The sequence below is a fragment of the Mus pahari genome, chromosome 5 (genome assembly GCF_900095145.1).
Source record: "Mus pahari chromosome 5, PAHARI_EIJ_v1.1, whole genome shotgun sequence".
Taxonomy (NCBI): Eukaryota; Metazoa; Chordata; class Mammalia; order Rodentia; family Muridae; genus Mus; species Mus pahari.
The window spans coordinates 102,630,637-102,651,202 of record NC_034594.1 but is presented as its reverse complement, the minus strand read 5'-3'; the positions used below and the strand labels follow the sequence as shown (position 1 = coordinate 102,651,202).

Below are 20,566 nucleotides of genomic sequence, written 5' to 3'. Positions count from 1 at the left end.
AGGAGAATTACAATGACAATCTCTTTTCTTGTTAAATGTGAGAACTTACTCATTATTACCAATGAAATCTAAAATTTCTTGTTCCAATTTCAGCAGCATCATTCTGTCCCTGAAAGAAAGTATAAAGACTCTTACATGAAAAACTTAGCATTGAAGTGTAATCACAAATGTCAACAGGTAATGAATTTACATAGCAAATTCCCTCCTTAAAAACAATACAATCAGAAATATCATAAGCTCCATGTTAGAGTATTTTATAAGAATTCTAAAAAACAAAAGTCGTAAGAGAATGAAAGATCTTTTTTTTTTTTCAGTGTAACTTTTTACGGTAGAGTTGTGGACAGGACAGTGTACATCCTAAGAGCTCAAGTAAGTTTAACTGAGCTCCACAGAAACAGTGTTATAAAGAACATGAGATACTATTAATAGTAATAAGGAATGTTCCTAAGGGAACCCAATGCAATTACTCCTCATCCTATTAAGTGGCTACTATTAGATTGAGAAATTTTCTCATAAAGTGAAAATGAAGCAAAGGCATTCACTATCTATTAAATCAGTACTCAAATAAATATTGGCATGTGCTCCTTTGGCTACCTAGGGTCCTGTCCAGGTCACTTAGACTGTTACAAGTTAATTGCATCATTCCTTTTGGTTCTTATACACTGAGAATATGGCTCTAGCTCACTGCAGATTTCCTATTCTCATGAGAAACAAAATAAAAACCGCACAGAACTTAAAGTTAGAAGTAGTGCTATAGATTGTTTTGTAAAAATGTTAAGTTCAAAAGAGCAAGTCCTGAGGAATTCTCAAAACAAACAAACAAACAAACAAACAAAAACCCCAAACCAAACCAAAAAACCCAAAAACTACAGGGCACAACCTTCTAAAATTTACACAAGAGCTGGTGGCCTCTTCTTGGATCACATGAAAGTCTGTGCATCAATACTGAGTTTGATCCTCCCCATGCACTGCAAAAAAAGTCTTATAAAACAGAGTAACTTTAATCTAGTCAATTATTCAACAGTTAACTGATTATGTTTATAGTATGTACAAAAAGGAGAGAACTATGCTTACAAAAGATTTCAAATCCAAATCTAAAAATATGAGTACATTTTAATGCAAATTCTAGTAATATCCAATTTTATTATTCTTTGCTATTTCTCATCTCAACAAATGGGACAACCTTCTATTTACAGTGGTATGACAGACTGAGAATTTTAGTTGACTACATCCTATGTGTTTGTGTGTGATGGGGGAAGCATGAAAGAGAGAATGGATACCACTCATGTTGGTGTGCATATACATATGCATATACATATACAGACAGAGGTCCAAGCTAGGTTGCCTTTTTTTATGACTTTCTAGCTTATTTTTTTTTTTGAGAAAGATCTTTCACTGAAGCTGAAACACAGATTTGTATGGCTGGTTAGCGAGCAGCTAAGATTATTCTGTTTCAACTTACCAGCACTAGGATTATAAGCATGCACTGCCATGCCCAGCTTTCTTTTACTTACTTTTTGGAAAAAAGATTGTATTTGTGTATATGTTTATGTATGAATGCAAGTATGCAGATGCTCTTGGGAGCCAAAAGTGGTATTATATTCCCTGGGGCTATTGATAATAAACTGCCAATGTGAGAACCAAATTCTTTTCCTCTGAAAGAAGCAGCAAGTGCTCTTAACCTCGGTGCCATCTGTCCAGCCCCTAAGCTGAGCTGTTCGTATTAGTGCATATCTAAATGTAGGTGAATGTTTGATTGCCAAGTACTTTACTGAACCATCTCTTCAGTTTCATTTTTTTACTTACTGATTTTTTTTTTTTCCCTTCTTTTAAAGACAACATCTATTGACTTGTCCAGGCTGGCCTCGAACTCAAGTTGTAATCCAGAAAGTCCTTGAATTTGTGATTCTTCTGTCTCAGTCCCCATCATTAAGTAGTTGGTATTACAGAAATGCACCATCGGGCCTACATATTTTTTGTTGTTTTGTTTTTAAAGAGTCTTGCTGTGCGCTCCAGTCTACCTTTACATTTAAGAGTCTCCTGCCTTTCCCACGTGAATTCTTGGATTACAGGTGCACACGACTGCATCTAGCACCATCCCCTATGCAATTCTCCTCCTGAGTTCATTATTGCTGACAATTTTGTCTACCTTCTTTGGTTTCACTGCCACACTCCAACCAAGATTTCAACATTTTTTTTTTTTTTTGTTCTGGTCTAACCTGGTCTATGTGGAGCATACATAATAGTCTTTAAGAATACTAGGTCACTGCAGCATCCCTTTGTTTTAATCTGTCAGAGGTTTGCCATTGCTCTTAGAGTTCAAATTTTGTAAAATGCCTACAAGATAAGCATGAGCTAGGTTTATTTACTGATGAAATCACAAAATGCTCATTATTCTGGATTAGCTCTGTTTAGCCTTGCTCCTTAAGTACCTCTTCTTCTGTTATTTAAGTTGTGTGCACAGAACATCCTTTTATAGTCTCTTAAACTCTTCTTTTGTATCATTATAATCATATATAGATTACATATAATATATAGGTTCACAAAAATTATGTTTTGCAGGAAATAAAACTATTTCATATAAAGTATTTACATAACCCTCTTCCATTAAATTTGGGAGACAGGATTTTTTTCTTTTATAGAAATCACCCCATGAAACAGACTCATTTGCTTAACTATTTATTACATCTTCTTTCTCTTAAAAAAAAAAAAGTACCCCCCTAGGAGGAACAACAATATGAACCCTAAAGCTCCCTGGGACTAAACCACCAATGGAATTAGATTCACAAAAGATATGTTCTTACGAACTGAGTCATCTTTTCAGTCCTAGATCCTCTTTTTCATCTGGACTTTTGGGGTCAAATTACTTTGATATAATTTTCAGTAATATTTCCATTTTTACAAACTGTCTTACTAAAAACATAAAAATTATGAAGCATCAGTTTATTTAATAGCATTCACAGTGTATATGAATAGTTGATTGAAGATATTTTATATGTTCTTTGGGTTGAACGTACTGCATTGAGGAAAAAAAAAATCCTACTGTTTCAAAAAAGCCACTGAATTAAAGTCTTCCCTAAGATGGTGACCTATGGATTACAGATGATATCTGTATCATTATCATCTCTATCCATTATTTTAAACAGGCTTTCCACAGTGCTAGTAGAATGTACTAAAAAAATAAGGAACAATAACTTCCCTAAGGTCTTAATTTACTCATTCTGCTTTCTATTCACTGTAGTAGTTCAAGATCCTAAAAATTAAAATCTGTAAATGAGGCTCTAAGTATTTTGGTATTGGATATAACCTAACAAATAAACTAATATATGCAATCATTAAACCCATAAAAAAAAAAGGATTTCCAGAAAACCACTTAGTTAAATGAGGAGCCATAATCTGTGGGTTTTCAGTGTTCTAGTCATTGTAATAAAACTAACTGTGGAGACAAGACGGCAAATTCAGCAAACAGAAAACAACAAAAAAAAATGGTCCCTCAGGTTGCCTACCACTCAATGCTTTATGTGTCTGGTCAAAGTTCTGCAACATGTGAAAAACAGTGATGTAGCATTATTCCAAGCAAATAATTTTTAGGTATACTTAACAAAAACATAGAACTAAATATGAGCAAACCCAAATTACTGAAAAAAAAAAAAAAAACTTTACCAAGATTAGTCTAGTGTCTTGCTCCCTTCTCCATGAGTTACACACGACAGCTGTCTGTAATACTTTATGTAACTCAAATGTAGGTATAAAACGAACAAGGGTGAAATTATATCAGTTAAAACTCTATTAAACACTCTTGCCTTCTTGCTCTAGCTCTGCCCGCTTTCCCTTCCCTTCCTTCCCTCCATCCCTCCCGTCTCTTCTCTCCATTCCCCTTCCCTGTCCCTCCACATGCTCATGGCTGGCCTCTGCTCACGCTCGCCCCCCCTTCTCTTTCTCTACTACCCTCTCAATTCCCCTTCCCATACCCCGAATAAACTCTATTGTATACAAAAAAAAAAAAACAAAAAAAAAAACCAACCAAAAAAAAACCTAACCCTCTATCAAACATACTTTTCAAGTTTTTTGCCTCAAGTGTATAGTAACTGGCTAGTGAGGCTTATAAAAATATTTCTTGCAATCAGAAAAATCTAGATACTTTATCATTTACCAATAGTCTAAGAATTAAAATAGAAATGATTTAATGATCTAAAGAAAAAAAAAATGAAGGCCGGGAGCTATAGTTCAGCTTAGCATGCATGAGGCCCACAGTTCAATCTCTAAAACTGCCAATAAAAATATAGTCCTAATGTAATAGCTCAGCAGATAAGAGAGCTTTCTGTTAAGCCTAATGACCTGGTTGAATACACACATGCAGATTTTTATTTTACATGTGTATATGATCATGTGAATATATACTGGTGTGTGTGTGTATATATATATATATATATATATATATATATATATATATATATATATATACATACATACATACATATACTGGTGTTTGAATATATACTATGTGTGTGTGTAAAACCCATGGAAGTCTTAAGAGGATATGGGATCCCCAGGACCTGGAGTTACAGGCACTTGTGAGCTGCCTCATGTGGGGGTTAGGCACTGAACTTGACTCCTCTGCAATAGGAGTGAGTGCTCTTAACAGCTGAGTATTCCCTAGTCCCTCTCTCTGGTTTTTACAGCAGCTGAACACCTTTCTTTACAATATCGGTTATACTTTATTTAGTATGTGACTCTAGCAGAGATAGTGAATACCACATGTGTTCCTCATATTTACATATGTGAATAAGTTTTTGTTCAATGAACAATAAAGCTATCTTTCTACTGAGACTACTAAGAAATAAATTTAAAACAAGAAAGTCATGCAGAATAGCTTGTCTTCTTGTTCACTTCATACCTATGGTACTTCAGGTCCCATTACTGCAATGAGACCACTCTTTAAACATTATTTACTTTTTGAGATTGTAATATAATTCCATTACTTCCCCTTGTCCTCCATCCAAACCTTCTCATATACCCCTCCTTGTTTTCTTTCTAATATGTAGTAAAAGAGAACATTTTTAATTTTGATGGGTCTCCTTCAGAGCTAAGCCCAGAATTTGAACATCAACTGAGTAGTAGACACAGCAAATCTTGAATAAAAGCAATAGCCAACAATCATGCTGGAGCAAATCTCAACAGAAGTCCCCAGAGACAAAAGCAATGACTCACATTATCTCCCAAGAGCTACTTCCTAGAGACAGTCTCATCTTTATCCCACTGTTACCTAACTACCACATTGGGAAGCTAGTAACTGGAAGAGAGGTTCTCATTCATGGGACATTTTACACCATGAAAGTACTGGTGAGGTGTATTGTGGATAAACTTTTAAAGGCCTTCAAAAGTCCCTGTCAACAAGTTTAAAACTAATCACCTCCTATTCTGGGCAAAATGGATTTCACAATTCAAGTGCTGACTCAAATGAGCTCTAAAAGCTTCTGATCAGGAGCCTCTACACAAACAAGAAAGACAAAGATTCACTAATACCGAGTGAACAGACACGGTTCTTAGTCAGATAGAGTGTATTATGGAAAGATACTCATGATTAAATCTATCTCTTAGTCCCAATTCAGAGTCTATATACATCGGTGAATTCCTATTTCTGAAAATGCCAAAAGAATAGTAATGATTCTCAAACCATGTAAATATGTATAATGCAAAGATAAAGACATCTGTATTTAGTAGACAAATGTCTTAGTCCTAAAAACTGAAAGTTACTGGTATATTCCTTCTAGCTGCAATCTTATCCTAATATTCAAAATCAATAATAAAAAACATATATAGCAAGATTATGGTAGTCTAGAAACAATGTAAACCTTATAAATTTAATTTTTACCTGGGATTGTTTTTTAATGTATTTACTAAAAATTCATGTAGATCTATGCCAGTTGAATCAGTGTATTCTTGACTGGAATCTAAAAAACAACAACACAAAAACCCAGTATAAAGTTGTTTTAACATAAATCCCTTTCCCTTTTGTACATTATGTCTATATTATATAAAATGAGATGTCCCATGAAGAAAAAAATGAAGCAGGAAAATGGAATTTATGAAGAAGGCAGATAACCACTATTTGTCAACTTGTATATATTTTTCATGACATGGGCTGTTATAACTGCATATATATACACATACTTAAATAATCATTATGTCAGACTAAATTTATACTGATATCTCTAATAATCCTCATGTACTCATCACATTCTCATGCTCAAACATGTTACCTTAAGTAAAAACTGATTTTAATAATTATTTCTAAATGTAGGAAATTTAAAAAGCCTAATTCACATGAATGTATCTAAATAAAACAGTAATTTGGAAGGTACAAATTTCATGTCCAAAATGATTTAAGATTCTCAAAATTCTATTACAAAGGTTTGCTTTCAAAGATTTCATAAATAATAATGTCTATGTATTGCCTTTATCCTTACAATACTGGTCAACATAATAGTTCATAAATAGAGATTTTTATTGAACTCTGATGTTCAATAATGAAGATCCTTAAAACTTTTTATGAAGACAAAACATTCTATGGCTTCCATCAATATTCTTTTTTTTTTGAGACAGGGTTTCTCTGTATAGCCCTGGCTGTCCTGGAACTCACTCTGTAGACCAGGCTGGCCTTGAACTCAGAAATCCGCCTGCCTCTGCCTCCTGAGTGCTGGGATTAAAGGCGTGCGCCAAAACACCCAGCCAATATTCTTAATATGGTACCAGTTTTCTGTATTGATAAGAAATTAGTGAGTAGTGATATACTTAGTGGAGCCAATATTATACAAACTGTGAATTTGGCATTTGAATATGAGTGAGATCAGTAAGAAATTTTTATCATCATTTTCCTTAATAACTCAGATTTATGTTACAATTTTTGATTGGAAAATCTTAATATCTTATATATGTAACCAGGACATAGCAGATGGGTAAACATTACATTATCCCTCCAGTCTACTGTGTCATTTTCAATACAGATGTGACATGTGTTGTTCAAAGGGTAAAGAATTATTGATAATGAAAATAAACTCTTATATAAAATATAAAAATAAATTACTAACCTCTTGATAACATTTTTCTGGGTAACTTATCACTGGCTTTTTCTTTATCTGTTTCATCTTTTGAGGGCTTTTCCTCTTTTTCAAATGATTGTGTTAACTGTATCTGAATTTTCTCCTGTTGGAAGGAAAAATTTGTTACTCAATGATAATATTAACTGATTTAAGTATTTGCACTTCCTAAATAATTCAAAACTGTATAAAGGACTAAAAGGAGAAGAGATTTTCATGTAATCCAATGAAAGATTCTAAGTTAGAAAGCAATTTAAGCTAGGTGTGATAGCACAGGCCTTTACTACCAGCACTCACAGGCAGAGACATGTGAGTCTATGAGTGCTATGGGTTTAAGGCCAGCCTGTTCTACATAGTTAAACCCCATCTCAAAATGAACAAACAAAATATCTGAGGAAAACAAAAAACTTAAAACAGTATGTTCAGCTAGGTATGATGGCACATACCTTTAAACCCAGCATCAGGAAACAGAGGCAGGTGGATCTCTGAACATGAGACCAGTCTAATCTACATAGTGAGTTCCAATCCACCCAGGAACATATAAGGAGATGCTGCCTCAAAACCCAAACCCAAACTACACCGAATATGTTCATTTGAATTTATCAATTAAAGCATATCTTCAAAACTGTTTTGGAGAATATCAATTTTTCCCATTATAATTTTTTAAAAAGATGTTTATTTTATATATGTGAGTACACTGGTGCTGTCTTCAAACACAACAGAAGGGGGCATCAGATCACATTACAGATGGTTGTGAGCTAACATGTAGTTATTGGGAATTGAACTCAGGACCTCTAGAAGAGCAAGCTTAACTACTGAGCCATCTCTCCAACCCCTCCTTTTACAGTTTTAGTGCATTTGTTTACAAAACACTCTAGAGGTCAGAATTCAGTTCCTCACCGATTGCTCCGGTGGAGATACCATGCATGACTATCAGTCATGACAACAGAAATAGGTTAGCATCAGGAAAACAATTAACAAAATTCAGTTTCTTTTTGAGATAGAGTCTAATGTATCCTAGGCTAGCTTTTTTTTTTTTTTTTTTTTTTTTTTTTGGTTTTTCGAGACAGGGTTTCTCTGTGTAGCTCTGACTGTCCTGGAACTCACTTTGTAGACCAGGCTGGCCTCGAACTCAGAAATCCACCTGCCTCTGCCTCCCGAGTGCTGGGATTAAAGGCGTGCACCACCACGCCCGACATCTAGGCTAGCTTTGAACATGCTATATAGAGGAAAATGATTCTGAACTAGATATCTTGCCTCCATCTCCCAAGTGCTAGGATTACAAGTGTACAATACTATATCTGATCCATGTGGAACCCAGGGATTTGTGCATGTTATAAGCACTCTATCAACTGAACTACATTCCTAGCCCAAATTCAGTTTCTTGAGCATCTTACATACACACACTCCCTTTCTTCTCTGGCAATACAAATACAATACAAGCAGAAAAGTTTTCAAAATCACAGCACCTGTTTTCTCACTTGAGATTTATATATCACTGTGGCTCCTTCAATCACCACACAGCTGTGTTAGAAAGGTATCAAATAAGGTTTTGTTTCTTCCTGATATAGAATAACTATAAATTAGCCATAACGTCCAAGACCAAAATGGAGGATAATCTTATGTTGAAAATAATATTTATATTAAAGCAATTTTAGAACCAGCATAATTACTAGAAAATTAATTTATATATCCTGAAAGGCAAAGATCATATCAAGTTGTTTATTTTCAGGCAAAATTAGAAGAAATATAAAATAAACTTTCAGTCATTTAAACTAAAGACAAAAGTGTAATATATTTTTAGACTAAATTATACTTTTGTTCATTACTTTTCTGAATAGTAGTAGTAGAAGTAGTTGGTAACTCAGAGGATACAAACAACAGGATTCTCAAACTTGCTGCCAGCACAAGTTCTAATAAACAATTTCCCACTACACATAAAACAACTGTTAGCAGAATTTCAATTATATATATAAAACACTAATTAGCTACTTTTTTTTCCCTTTTTTTCTTCAATTCCATCTGAGTCGAAATTTCAGGGGCTGTGGATATTGCTCAGTGGCAGAATCATGCTCACAATACTCTGTCAACACTGTCCGTGGGCAATCTCCACTAAGACAATGGACACCTACTTTCTGTCTTCTCTGTGTTGCTTACCAAACAAAGTGGCAGTACTCACCAACCAGTATGCCATATTTATGACTTTATTTACTAAGCTGTTTCTGTTTCTAATTCCTCTCATAGTTTTCAGATGTTTGTAAATGACAACAGAATTAATTTTTAGTTTTCTTTCTTTGCAGCTTCTTAACAACTCAGGTGGAACGTCCAATGATGACATCCATGTAACGGGAAAGACTCCACATTGAGTTCTTAGACCTTGATTAAACAGTTCTTTCAATGACTAGCAGACAGAACTTCTAAATTCTTTCCTCTGAGTCACTGGTATTAATTTATAGGTATTAAATTATTTAATTAAGATGAACTGTATTTTAAAATGCTAGCAGAGAAGGCTGGTGTCTTGTCATCTGCTGACCTTGTTTCTAGTACTAGAATAAAGAAACCCTATTCTGAAAGCTGTGGTTACAATATAAATCCTTCTATAAATAACTGGAACATCCACACAGGAAGCACAATTCCTTACACTTTACTATGAAAATTATAACATAAGTCATTTCCCTATTATAAACTCTTATCTCACATGAGTGACATCTCTCTTAAAATTGCTTCCAAACCTTTTTTATAATGAGTTTTACACCATATTAATTCACTAAAAATTAACACCAAATGGAAAAATTGTTGCAACTGTATAGCATCAAGGACTAGAACAGATAGCAGAACACTTATTTTCTAGTTCCCTTTCAGGTGTATTTCATTCTATTCCAGGCATGAAAAAGAGGATTCTCCTTTAAAGAAAAAAAGCATCTTTTATTTAGAGAGGGAAAAAAGAGATTATTATCAAAACTAAAATGATTATGTTTAAAAGAAACTGAAAACAACACAGTAAGTGGGGTAACTGAATTCTGACATAACATCTTATTTAACTGGTATTACTCCTCTTAAAATGTAAATACATAATCTTTGATCAACACACACACACACACACACACACACACACACACACACACACACACACGACATGTCTCCTAGTAAGTATTTTTCAGAGGAATTCCTACTACGTAGGGTGTGTGTGCGCGCACGTGCAATATCATAAGACATCTCCCACTGCCCCTAACATTTTTTATATAAGGTAAAATAAACACAGATTTATGATTATAGTGACAGTTTTCTTCAGAAGATACACACTTCTCTGTGTCAATACACTCTTGAATGGTCATTTTTCTCAACCCCACTGGATCATAAATGCAACAGCATTTTATCAAGAGACCAAAGAAGTGAATTTTCAAAACAGTTCATGAACCACCATGTTCATGATTATGACTTATAAAAGAAATTTCCAAACCAGGCAGTGGTGGCACAAACCTTAAATCCTAGCACCCAGGAGGCAAAGGCAAGTAGATCTTGGAGTATGAGGCCAGCCTGGTCTACAGAACGAGTTCCAAGACAGTGTCTTGCCTGCATGTGCATCTCTACACCACATGAATGTCTGATGTTGTAGAGATCAGAAGAGGTATCAGATCCCTTGAAACTGGAGTTATAGATGATTGTGAGCTCTCACGTAGATGCTAGGAATCAAGGATCCTTTCCCAGGAAAAGCAGCTAGTCCTCTTAACCTCTGAGTCACCTCTCAAAGAGAACTTCTAAAAATTAGTATTTCAAAGAACAATTTGATTGTTTTTCCCTTTCAGAATATGCCATACCTCAATAGCCTTACTAAAAACCAGCTTAATTACAAAGCAACCGCATTCTGTAAAACATTCTGTAAAAGTTCCCAGAGGTTTAGGCTTTAAAGTATTCTAGAGGCAAAAATACTCATTATACATTTGAGAGTATTTTGACTGTGCTAGAAAAATAGTACTGCCAAATACATTTAAACACATACACATAAATATTTTACATAGGTCCAAGGGAAGACCACAAATTTTGAACACCTGAAGTATCAAAAAATTTTTTTTAAGATTATTACCTGAAATCTATTTTAAAATTCCCCCTCTTACATCTTAGAAATAAAATGTAATGATTTATAAAATTAGGACACATTATAAGCATGTTATAACTAACTTTACTATCTATAGTATCTTTTGAAAGGTATAACTTAAGCCATGAGGAAAACAGAAAACATTTGTATGAATCAAAAAATGTAAAATATTTTTCTTAAAAAAAATTTTTTTTTTTAAAAGACAAAAGTGTTTTTGAGACAGGGTTAACTGTTTAGCTCTTGATGGTCTGGAATGTGCTAAGTAGACCAGAATGGCCTACTCCAGGGGACCCACTTGATTTTGTTTCCACATTGTTAGAGGTAAAGGTGAATCCTACCATGCCTCTGGACAAGTACAACATGTCACGACTTTTTCCCTTTAAAAAAAAATGTGTCATGGTTTCTTAAATAAGCACTAGTTGCCTCATTTCTTTAGAAACTTTAAGTTGCTCAAACCCTTCCTTATAAGTAGAAGCCACTTACTAACAGCCCCAGTTACCATACTAATGATTATCAGCAGAGCTGAAAACATTGCTCACAGTACCAAACAAAGACCATCTGTAGTCAAGATTAATAGAGAGCAAAATCAAAGCATCAAAAAGAAAATAGGATTCAAATTCTGGTTTGCTTGAATCTTACTATCTTATGTTCTGTAAGAACAGACAGAATTAGAAGTATTAAACAACTATTTTAGATTCATGCAAAAGGGACAATGACTGCATTCAGGCTAACTAAACTATTAAGCAGAAGTTGGGGTAGTTTCCAGAGAATCAACAAGAACACAACAAATTTCCAAACCTCACAATTAAAAATTATATCATAACTATAGCCAACCAAAGTAAAGTACTTTAATATTGACTACTTTTGAATAATAGCTTATAGCTTTCTTAAAGTCACATTCCTAGGTAATCATATAATCTCAAAAGTTTTTCCAAATGAAGAATCTCTATGGTAAGCCTCAAAGTAAAAAGTTTTCCTAATTCATCTGGAATTTTGTTAACAAGTATTAGCAAATCAGTTTCATTTACTAGAAATACATATACACCCAATTTTCATTGAATCATATCAGAGAATATCTCCAGTTCCACCAAGTCTTCAAATAATTTTTGTTCTGCTTTGTGGTTGTTTTTACCTGGGTCTCCTGTGATATCTCTGCTGCAGGAGGTGGAGATTCTTCACATACTGCAAGGCTCCGAACTAGCTTTAACTTTGAGCTTGACTAAAGAGAAGTATTTAAAATTAACGCTACAGTTCATAAATTAGGGCATATTCAAAAGCCCCCTAGGAGTGTCTAAATTTCTTTTTAGTTTTTGCCACACATAAAAAAGTAGATGAAATGTTTAAGTTAGATGTATCATTAAATATCACTAAAACCCCTTAAAATTGAAAGTAAACAATTGAAGTTTTAAAAATTATAGCAATAGCAAGAATGGGAATAATTCCAATCTGAAATTTAACAAATGGTGAGAAAGCGAGCTTTCTTTATAGTTTAAAAAAAAAAAACCAACAATAAAAACCCACCAACAATAATTAAAAGCAATGCACAAAAGCGACTAGGCAAGACAAAAAAAGAAAAAAAGAAAGAAACAAAACCAAAAAATCCCAAATAAAACAAAAGAAGCTTTCTGCCCCCAAACAAAAGATGAAAAAAACTAAACTGAATGTAGTGCTGTATGAAAACAAGAATTCACCAAGCATGAAGGAAGGCCTTGGCATGCCAGCACACCAAATAGTTACTATACCTTAGACCTTTTTCCTGTCTGTCCAAATGACTGCGGGGGCCGCTGAATATACAATAAGAAAGATTTTATTAAATTTCACATTCAAACAGAAAATTTGCTTCTTAATTTATACACCTAAACCACAGAGTGTGCTAAACAAAGAAAGCTAGGACGGTTCAGAGAAAGAGCACTGATTCCTTCCAGAAGCACAGTTAGACAGTTACTAAGTCCTTCTGTGGATTGGCATTTTTCTTTAAATGAGCAAATTTCTGTGTTAAATGAATGCAATATGGAACTTTGAAGGTGACTTTTCATAGCAAAAATGTATGTTTCTTCAATATTTTATAATAACATTTTTACTAATGTTGGGTGTGGGTAACTGGACATATTAAACCTCGACAACCTCAATTAGTTGAAGTCAGAAAAATTCCAACTTCTCTACAGAAAATATTTGATTAGTACAGAGTCAGAGACTATACTACTTTCATCTCTCATTTGCTAAGAATTTTCAGCAAAAATGAAGGACACACCACCAGTTTTAGTAAAGAATGCTACTCACTAGGTCTCCTGTTAAGATGATAAAGCAGAATGATAGAAAGAAAGAAAGAAAGAAAGAAAGAAAGAAAGAAAGAAAGAAAGAAAGAAAGAAAGAAAGAAAGAAAGAAAGAAAGCAGACATCCAATAAAGGTGTTTAGCACAACTGTGGTCACTAGCCACATCATCAGCAACTGTTTTCTGAGTTGAAGCTTACAGTGCCTGTAACTCAGAACAGATTTTAAAATCTCTTTCCCTCTGCCTCTTTCCTCTGTCATTTCAAATCAAGCTCCTTCTCATAAGGCAGGGGCCAGACATCCATCTCAATAGCAGGAGGGAGTCAATTCAACTCAACCACAAACACAATACATATTCCAAATTGGTAATATTCAGCCTACAAAGCTTCCCATTTAGATGTTATAATATATAACATCCCAAGACTTCTGTGTAAAGCCAACAGAAAAACCAGCAGGAATACGAAAATGGTAAAACCACTATTTTGGGTCTTAATGCCTTTAATGATTAAAACACTATGCTCTTACAATTTTTAATTTTTGACTCTAGAACACTGAGTGAAAAATAAAACCCAAAAGACAGAGAAAATCAGATAACTGACCCTTCCCCCCAAATTATTTATGGAGGCAAAAATGGTTTGAATACATTTACACAGGGGAGTACTGTCTAAGAGGACTCTGCATGTTGGTGGATTAATTCCAGTTTGCTCTTCTCTTCACCTGAGCCAAGCAGGCATTTTACTCTCTGTAAATCACATCTAAGAACTGAAATAAAGACACTGTTCTTTTCTGGTATAAAAGGATTTCAGAGTCCAGAATCAGTTACAAATTACTCAAACCTGAACCTAAGAGTCTCAGAATCTTAGTCCAGTAAACTTCCACTTACATAAGCTTATGTGACAGATTACAAACAGATATGGGAAGAGATGGAATTCCAAAAACAGTCCCCAAGAATGAGTCTCCATCCTGCTACATAACAAAATACAAAGCTGGGCTCATCCATGAAAGGAATTTACAGAAGCAGCTAAACTCCAAGTCATTTCATCCTAAGATATAGATTTAAAACTGAGGTGAGTCTGACACATCAAATGAGCCTTTTAAAAGCTGAGTTTTCTTCGGTTGAGACAAAATGGGAAAGTCAGAGGGATTCAAAGGATTCAAAAATCAATTTTTGCTTTGAAGATAGGTCACCCAGGAAATACGCACCTTATATCAACTTTGGAAATAAGGTATTCTTAAAGAAGAAATCACCTTGATGCCTGTTCTTTCCCAACTCTTCTGAAAAGGATCAGCATGGCTAATACAAATCTTAAGCAGAAAACCCAGGTAAGCCTACTGCAAGCTCCTAATGAAGAGTTATTTTAACTATCAAAGTGTTGATCCATTTTGCAGCCCAAGAAAACAATGGCATTATTACATAAAATGAATTCTTTTCATTTCAGATACACACGATATAATATATACACAAGAAAACTGCCATTTACACCTGCACACACAACAGAGTAGAGAAAATGATTTCTGCTTATAAAAGTAGATGGCCTTCATTTATATACATATAATTGTTTTTTCTGTTGTCAGTTTGGGAGCCAGACTTCACTTTAAGACAGAATTCTTCCAGCTTGATTTATAATCCGTTTTAAGTAGATTTTATTTATTTGGAGAACATGTTTTACCTTTATTAGAACCTTACATTGACAGTAACCCTTTTATATTCCTTACTAGTGCGAAGCACTAAGTGAATTAGAATTTAGAAAGGGGAAAGACAAACCTCAATTTATATAGCTTATCCTGTTTATAGAAAAGAACAGACAGAAACTGGGTCAACAAATGGGTATAGAATATACAACATTCCTAATGGATTCTCAGTTTTTAACTGATAACACACCGAGAGAGGCACCAGCTACTAGAGTTTGAAGAAAAACTGAGGAAGATCAGAGTAATCTTCATTGGTAGGTATATGGAGTGTTAGCAAAAGAGTAATTGCTGATCCCACATTATTCAATTTAGAGAAAACCCAACTTATGAAGAGACATTTTTATTTAAAATCAGTAATTACTGTTAGATTTCAAGCCTGGGAAAGGGACATTAAAGTGGACTTGGTGGCTAGAGTTTCTCGAAGCATCCCTCAGTTCTTACCTGTCATAGGGCCCTCCTCCTTGGCACACCTTGCTCCTTACCTGAACCTTCTCCAGCCCAGTGACTGGAGTTCCCTTCCTCCACATGTCTTTTCCTATATAATCCAACCATTTAGGTCACCGTACTTTCTTTGGGTCGGCTGCTGCACCTGGTTCCTCTCTCTCTTTTCTTCCCTATATGTCTAGGCACAGATCATGTCCACTCTGGATTCTCCCAGATACCATAGTCTCTGGTTATGCTTTCCCACATATCTATAATAAAATTTCTCCTTCACATACATAGAAGCAGTCATGTCTTTTTAATTTATTTTTCTTTCCATTAAATTAACAAAATAAACTATAATAGTTGAAACTTTGAATACCTTGCAGATTATTAATATGCATTGCAATTCTATATAATAGTAAAGATTAAAAGTAATTTTATGTGGGGGATGGAGAGATGGCTCAGTGATTAAGAGCACTGACTGTTCTTCCAGAGATCCTGAGTTCAATTCCCAGCAACCACGTGGTGGTTAACAATCATCTGTAATGGGATCTGAAGCCCTCTTCCTGTGTGTCTGACAGCTACATATAAATAATATAAATACATTTTTCTAAAAAAAAAAGTAATTATGTAAAAGAATAGAATGAATTCAGAACTTAAAGATAACATAATGGTGAGTGAAAAAAAATGCCAGGCTGCCTATTTCTATTAAAATGAAATAAAACAATGCTTTCTTTGTTTTTTTTTTTTTTTGAGACAGGGTTTCTCTGTATAGCCCTGGCTGTCCTGGAACTCACTTTGTAGACCAGGCTGGCCTCGAACTCAGAAATCCACCTGCCTCTGCCTCCCGAGTGAAAACAATGCTTTCTTAAGTCAAAAGAACTGAAAAAAAAAAGGAAGTCAACAACTCAACAACTCAAACACAAACACCAATGTAATGTTACCACTTAATCTCTTGGCCATAGAATAGGGTGTTAAAATCCAAAGGTCTATTTTTGACCTTTAAGCAAAGTTCCCAGGGAAACTACAGACTCATAGTTTATTATTCCAAATATTAAATGAAGTCACACACACAAAAAACTCCATTAAAACGGTGAATATATAAAAATTAACCAATGTAAAAAACTGTACTCAAGCATTTCTTCATCTCCATGCTTATAAATGTTAACACCATATCTGGATATGATCCAAAATCAATTGAAATCAATTTCTAAAAATAATTTTAAGTAATGAAGTGTATTTTAGAAAATAAATCCTAAATTTAAAAATGTTTAACTTGTTTAGTGTTTATAAAATTCAATCAAAGCAAAGAATATAATAGGATTAAAAGAGGAAAGTTATGTTGATATAGAAATTTTGGAAAGATGTTAAGAAACAGCTTTATTATTAGTAAAGGAAAACCTTTATCTTGGATGACAATAAAGGGAGAAATTGAAGAAGCTGTGTAGCTGTGCTCAGCTTATTAAATAACTGACAGTAGTAAAGTATATAAACTGAGGACATAACTGTTTCAAGGAATGTTTGAGGAAAAGGCTTTTATTGTAGATAGAAGAGAGAGTAAAGTCAGAGGCAACTGAAAGAGTCCATAGCAGGGGGACAAAGTAGTACACTGAACAAAGCCAGCAGACTGACCAGGCCATGAAAGGTAAACCTGAGCCCAACAGAGGCCAACAAGAGTGAAGGCAAAAGAGACCAAGAGAAGGGCAAGAGAGAAGAGGCCAAGAGAGTAAGACAAAAGAACTGACTAGGAGCTGAAACAGCCGGATTGTAAGGAAATGAGAAGCTGGGGGAGTGAAGTCCATAGCTGAAAAAGTTTAGGGTAGGGGGTGAGGTGAGAAGAGCCAGGATCAACTCTGTTAATGGGCACTTGGGATTGAGAGAGCTGAAGGCTAGCACGCGCTTTGGTATGCTAATAGGCACAAGATAGCCCATATATTTTGGACCTGACATATATCATACTTTGTATTTGTTTCATCATTTAAGAAATCTCGTGTCTATGTTAGCATTCTCATTGTTGATAAAGGTATATCATGAGGTGCCTTGCTTTTGTTTTTTACTGACAAAGGATCATACTAGGCAGCCTATGCTAGTCTTAAACTTTAAATATAGCCTAAAGCTGACCTGGACTTCTATATCCTACTGCTTCAGAATTCTGACCGTGGCTGTTTTCCTCAGTTGCTTTTGACAGCCTTGTGAGATTACCAATACTTGGTTGTCTCCTACCTGTCCTCTCTATCCCCTTTGAGGTATAAGGTGGCATATGAACTACACTGATGCGTGTGGAAAAAAATCATACACATCAGACAACATTTATACACCTTGAAAACAAAGGCCTATTGTAATAGCCTACACCTGAACTATAGTTATATCATTCATGAAAGTATTTCAAGAATACTTTAAGTGCTAAAACTGGTCTCTGAACCAGCCCTAAATTCCTAAGGTAAAGTAGTCTCTGCACCAGTTCCTAAACTCCAATATAATGTAACCTGAGCTAAATAAAGGTTAACTGCTGGACCACTTAACTGTTAATCTCTCAGTTTCAATGCTTGCTTGTTGCAGATGTCTAGAGCTGTTTTTCTGTATATGTCCCTAATTGCCCTTAAAAACTCAAACCAAGGTGCTGGAGAGATGGCTCAGTGGTTAAGAGCACTGACTACTCTTCCAGAGGTCCTGAGTTCAAATCCCACCAACCACATGGTGGCTCACAACCATCTGTAACAAGATATGCTTTCCTTTTCTGGTGTCTGAAGACAGCTACAGTGTACTTACATATAATAAATAAAATAAAAAAATTAAAACAAAACAAAACAAAACAAAAAACTCAAACCAAGAGGTCAAGGCTGTTTCCAGCTAATCTGCTTAAGACAGTCTGTACTGATGGTTGATTTATTTGGGCTTCTAGGGAGTTTTTCTCTTAAGGTACTTTATAACACTATGTGTTAACAAAAACCAGCTCTCTTTTAGCCCATAACAGTTACTAACAAAATGTGGATATAGCCATTCTACTATTGATAAACAATACGTGTTGGGGAATAGAACTGGGGAAGACAATGCTTGTTCTTTCCAAAATGTAGTGTACATTGTGTATATATTTCAGGCTATATCTTAAAAGTACAAAAGAAAAATGAATGTTTAGTAGTAGGTTATAGCTAGTAACTTCAGATTAAGTTAAAAGATAACTGCGCATTATTAACTTTTGTTTTAAGATAAGTCTCACTACATAGCTTAGGCTGATTTCAAGCAATTTCCATCTTTCCAGCCTAAATCCTTATTATTTTAATCACAAATACAAAGGCTCTTTGCAAATTTTCTCTAATGCAATCACTGCTAATGACCATACTGATTATAGAAGGCAAATTTCTTGTTTTAAAAAGTTTAATTAAAAATGGCAAGGGGAAATGTTGTTTCCTAATTTCTTAGAAAATTACCATTTAAGTTAGGCATGGTGACACAGATCTGTGACACCAGCACTTGGAGGCAGAGGAAGAAAGGTCAGGAACTGAAGGGTAGCAGAGCCACAGTGAATTCAAGCCTAGCTTAGGCTACATGAGATGTTATCTTAAAGGGAAAACAAAAAAAGAAGGTGTGGATAGGGTGGGAAGAAGGGTGGAAAAGGAAAAGGGAGAAAGATAAAAATAAAAACATATATTCTTTGATTATACTTAATCATTGGGAGATACTTTAAATCAGTTCAGAAACTTAAATGGTTTTTAAAGTGGTAAAGTTAGCATCATTGTCTAACTTCGTGTCAGATATATTTATAAGAAAGTACAAATCTTATGAGTGAATGGAAAAAAGAGGGATGAGATGCCCCTTGAAGGAACTTTCTTTACCTGTGAATAAAAGAAAAAAGTGAAACAGTAACCTCTGCCAAGTAGCCTTCAAGGTCGATTTTTCTTCGGTATGCTTATGGATTTTCTTTTTTTTTTTTATTGAAACAAGTAATCAGTATGCAGCCCCGGATGACTTAGAACTTCCTACATCAGCCTCCCAGGTGCTGGCATGATGGGTACAGGCAACAGCATTTGGCCAAAGTCCTCTGGATAGTTTAAGAATGACATAAAAGAGCCAGCAAGGTTCCTTGGTGGAGAAAGATGATTTGAAAGTGGCTACCTAAGTTTGATGCCCAGATCCCACATAAAAAAGGAAGGAGAAAACAAAGACTAAAACTGTCCTCTGAACTACACAATTGCGTATTCCACATACATCATGGACATATAAACAAAATTAATACCATTTTCTAAAGTAACAGTATTTTCTCAAAGAAGGATTCCTTTTTTCATAAGTATGATGAGTACCTCTGTGTGTATGTGTGAGTGTATTGCATGTACATACAACTGTTTGTCAATAGCGAATGTCACGTGTACTTTTACTCTTTGAGTAGGTCTCCCAATGAACTGACTAAACTGGCTGGCAGCAAGCTCCAGGCGTTTTCTTCTCTACTTCCACACTGCCTAAGCACCTGGAATACAAACACATGCCTCCACATTTGGCTTTTATAATGGTGCTGGAGACATGAACTCAGGTCCTTGTGTTTGTACAGGAAACACTTAACCAATTGAGCAACCTCTCCAGTTTCTGATGGTTGATCTTAGTTTTCAACTTTAATGGTGTGAGATTCCCAGGATGTTAGTAAGGCACACTTCTACAAGTGTCTATGACTTAGATTATAAGGGCTTCGACCTAACCAATTTCACAGTCTACTGATGAACATAAAACTTAAATAATCTGTCCAGAAGTAATGAACTGTGGAAGGTGGAGTCTAGTTGGAGGAAGCAGGCTGCAGCAGGGTGTGCGTCTGGAGGTTACTGTGTTGCTCAAGGCTGCTTTACATTAACTCCTTTCTGCTGATAGGAGGTGAAAAAAGCTTCCTTATACTATAGTTTTTTTTTCCCCTCTCTATTTTTGCTTTGCTACAGGCTTCAAGTCATTGCAGCCAGCCAAAGGACTGAAATCTCTGAAATTGAGCCTCAATCACTGCTC

The 20,566-nt window shown here is 35.0% G+C and overlaps 1 protein-coding gene across 8 annotated transcripts in view; it reads right to left on the bottom strand.

Moving 5' to 3' along the window:
* Nucleotides 1-20,566, bottom strand: part of R3hdm1 (R3H domain containing 1) — a 135,634-nt gene that overhangs the window by 64,057 nt on the left and 51,011 nt on the right. For 5 of the 8 annotated variants that reach the window (XM_021199150.1, XM_021199151.2, XM_029538770.1 and 2 more), the window contains exons 4-8: nt 12,939-12,980; nt 12,329-12,415; nt 7,092-7,206; nt 5,876-5,954; nt 50-109 (exon numbers count right to left, since the gene is read on the bottom strand). In XM_021199150.1, the coding sequence (XP_021054809.1) occupies nt 50-109; nt 5,876-5,954; nt 7,092-7,206; nt 12,329-12,415; nt 12,939-12,980 (383 nt within the window). The remainder of the gene's footprint in view (nt 1-49; nt 110-5,875; nt 5,955-7,091; nt 7,207-12,328; nt 12,416-12,938; nt 12,981-20,566) is intronic. The other 3 variants (XM_029538774.1, XM_029538773.1, XM_029538776.1) reach the window with 1 other exon arrangement.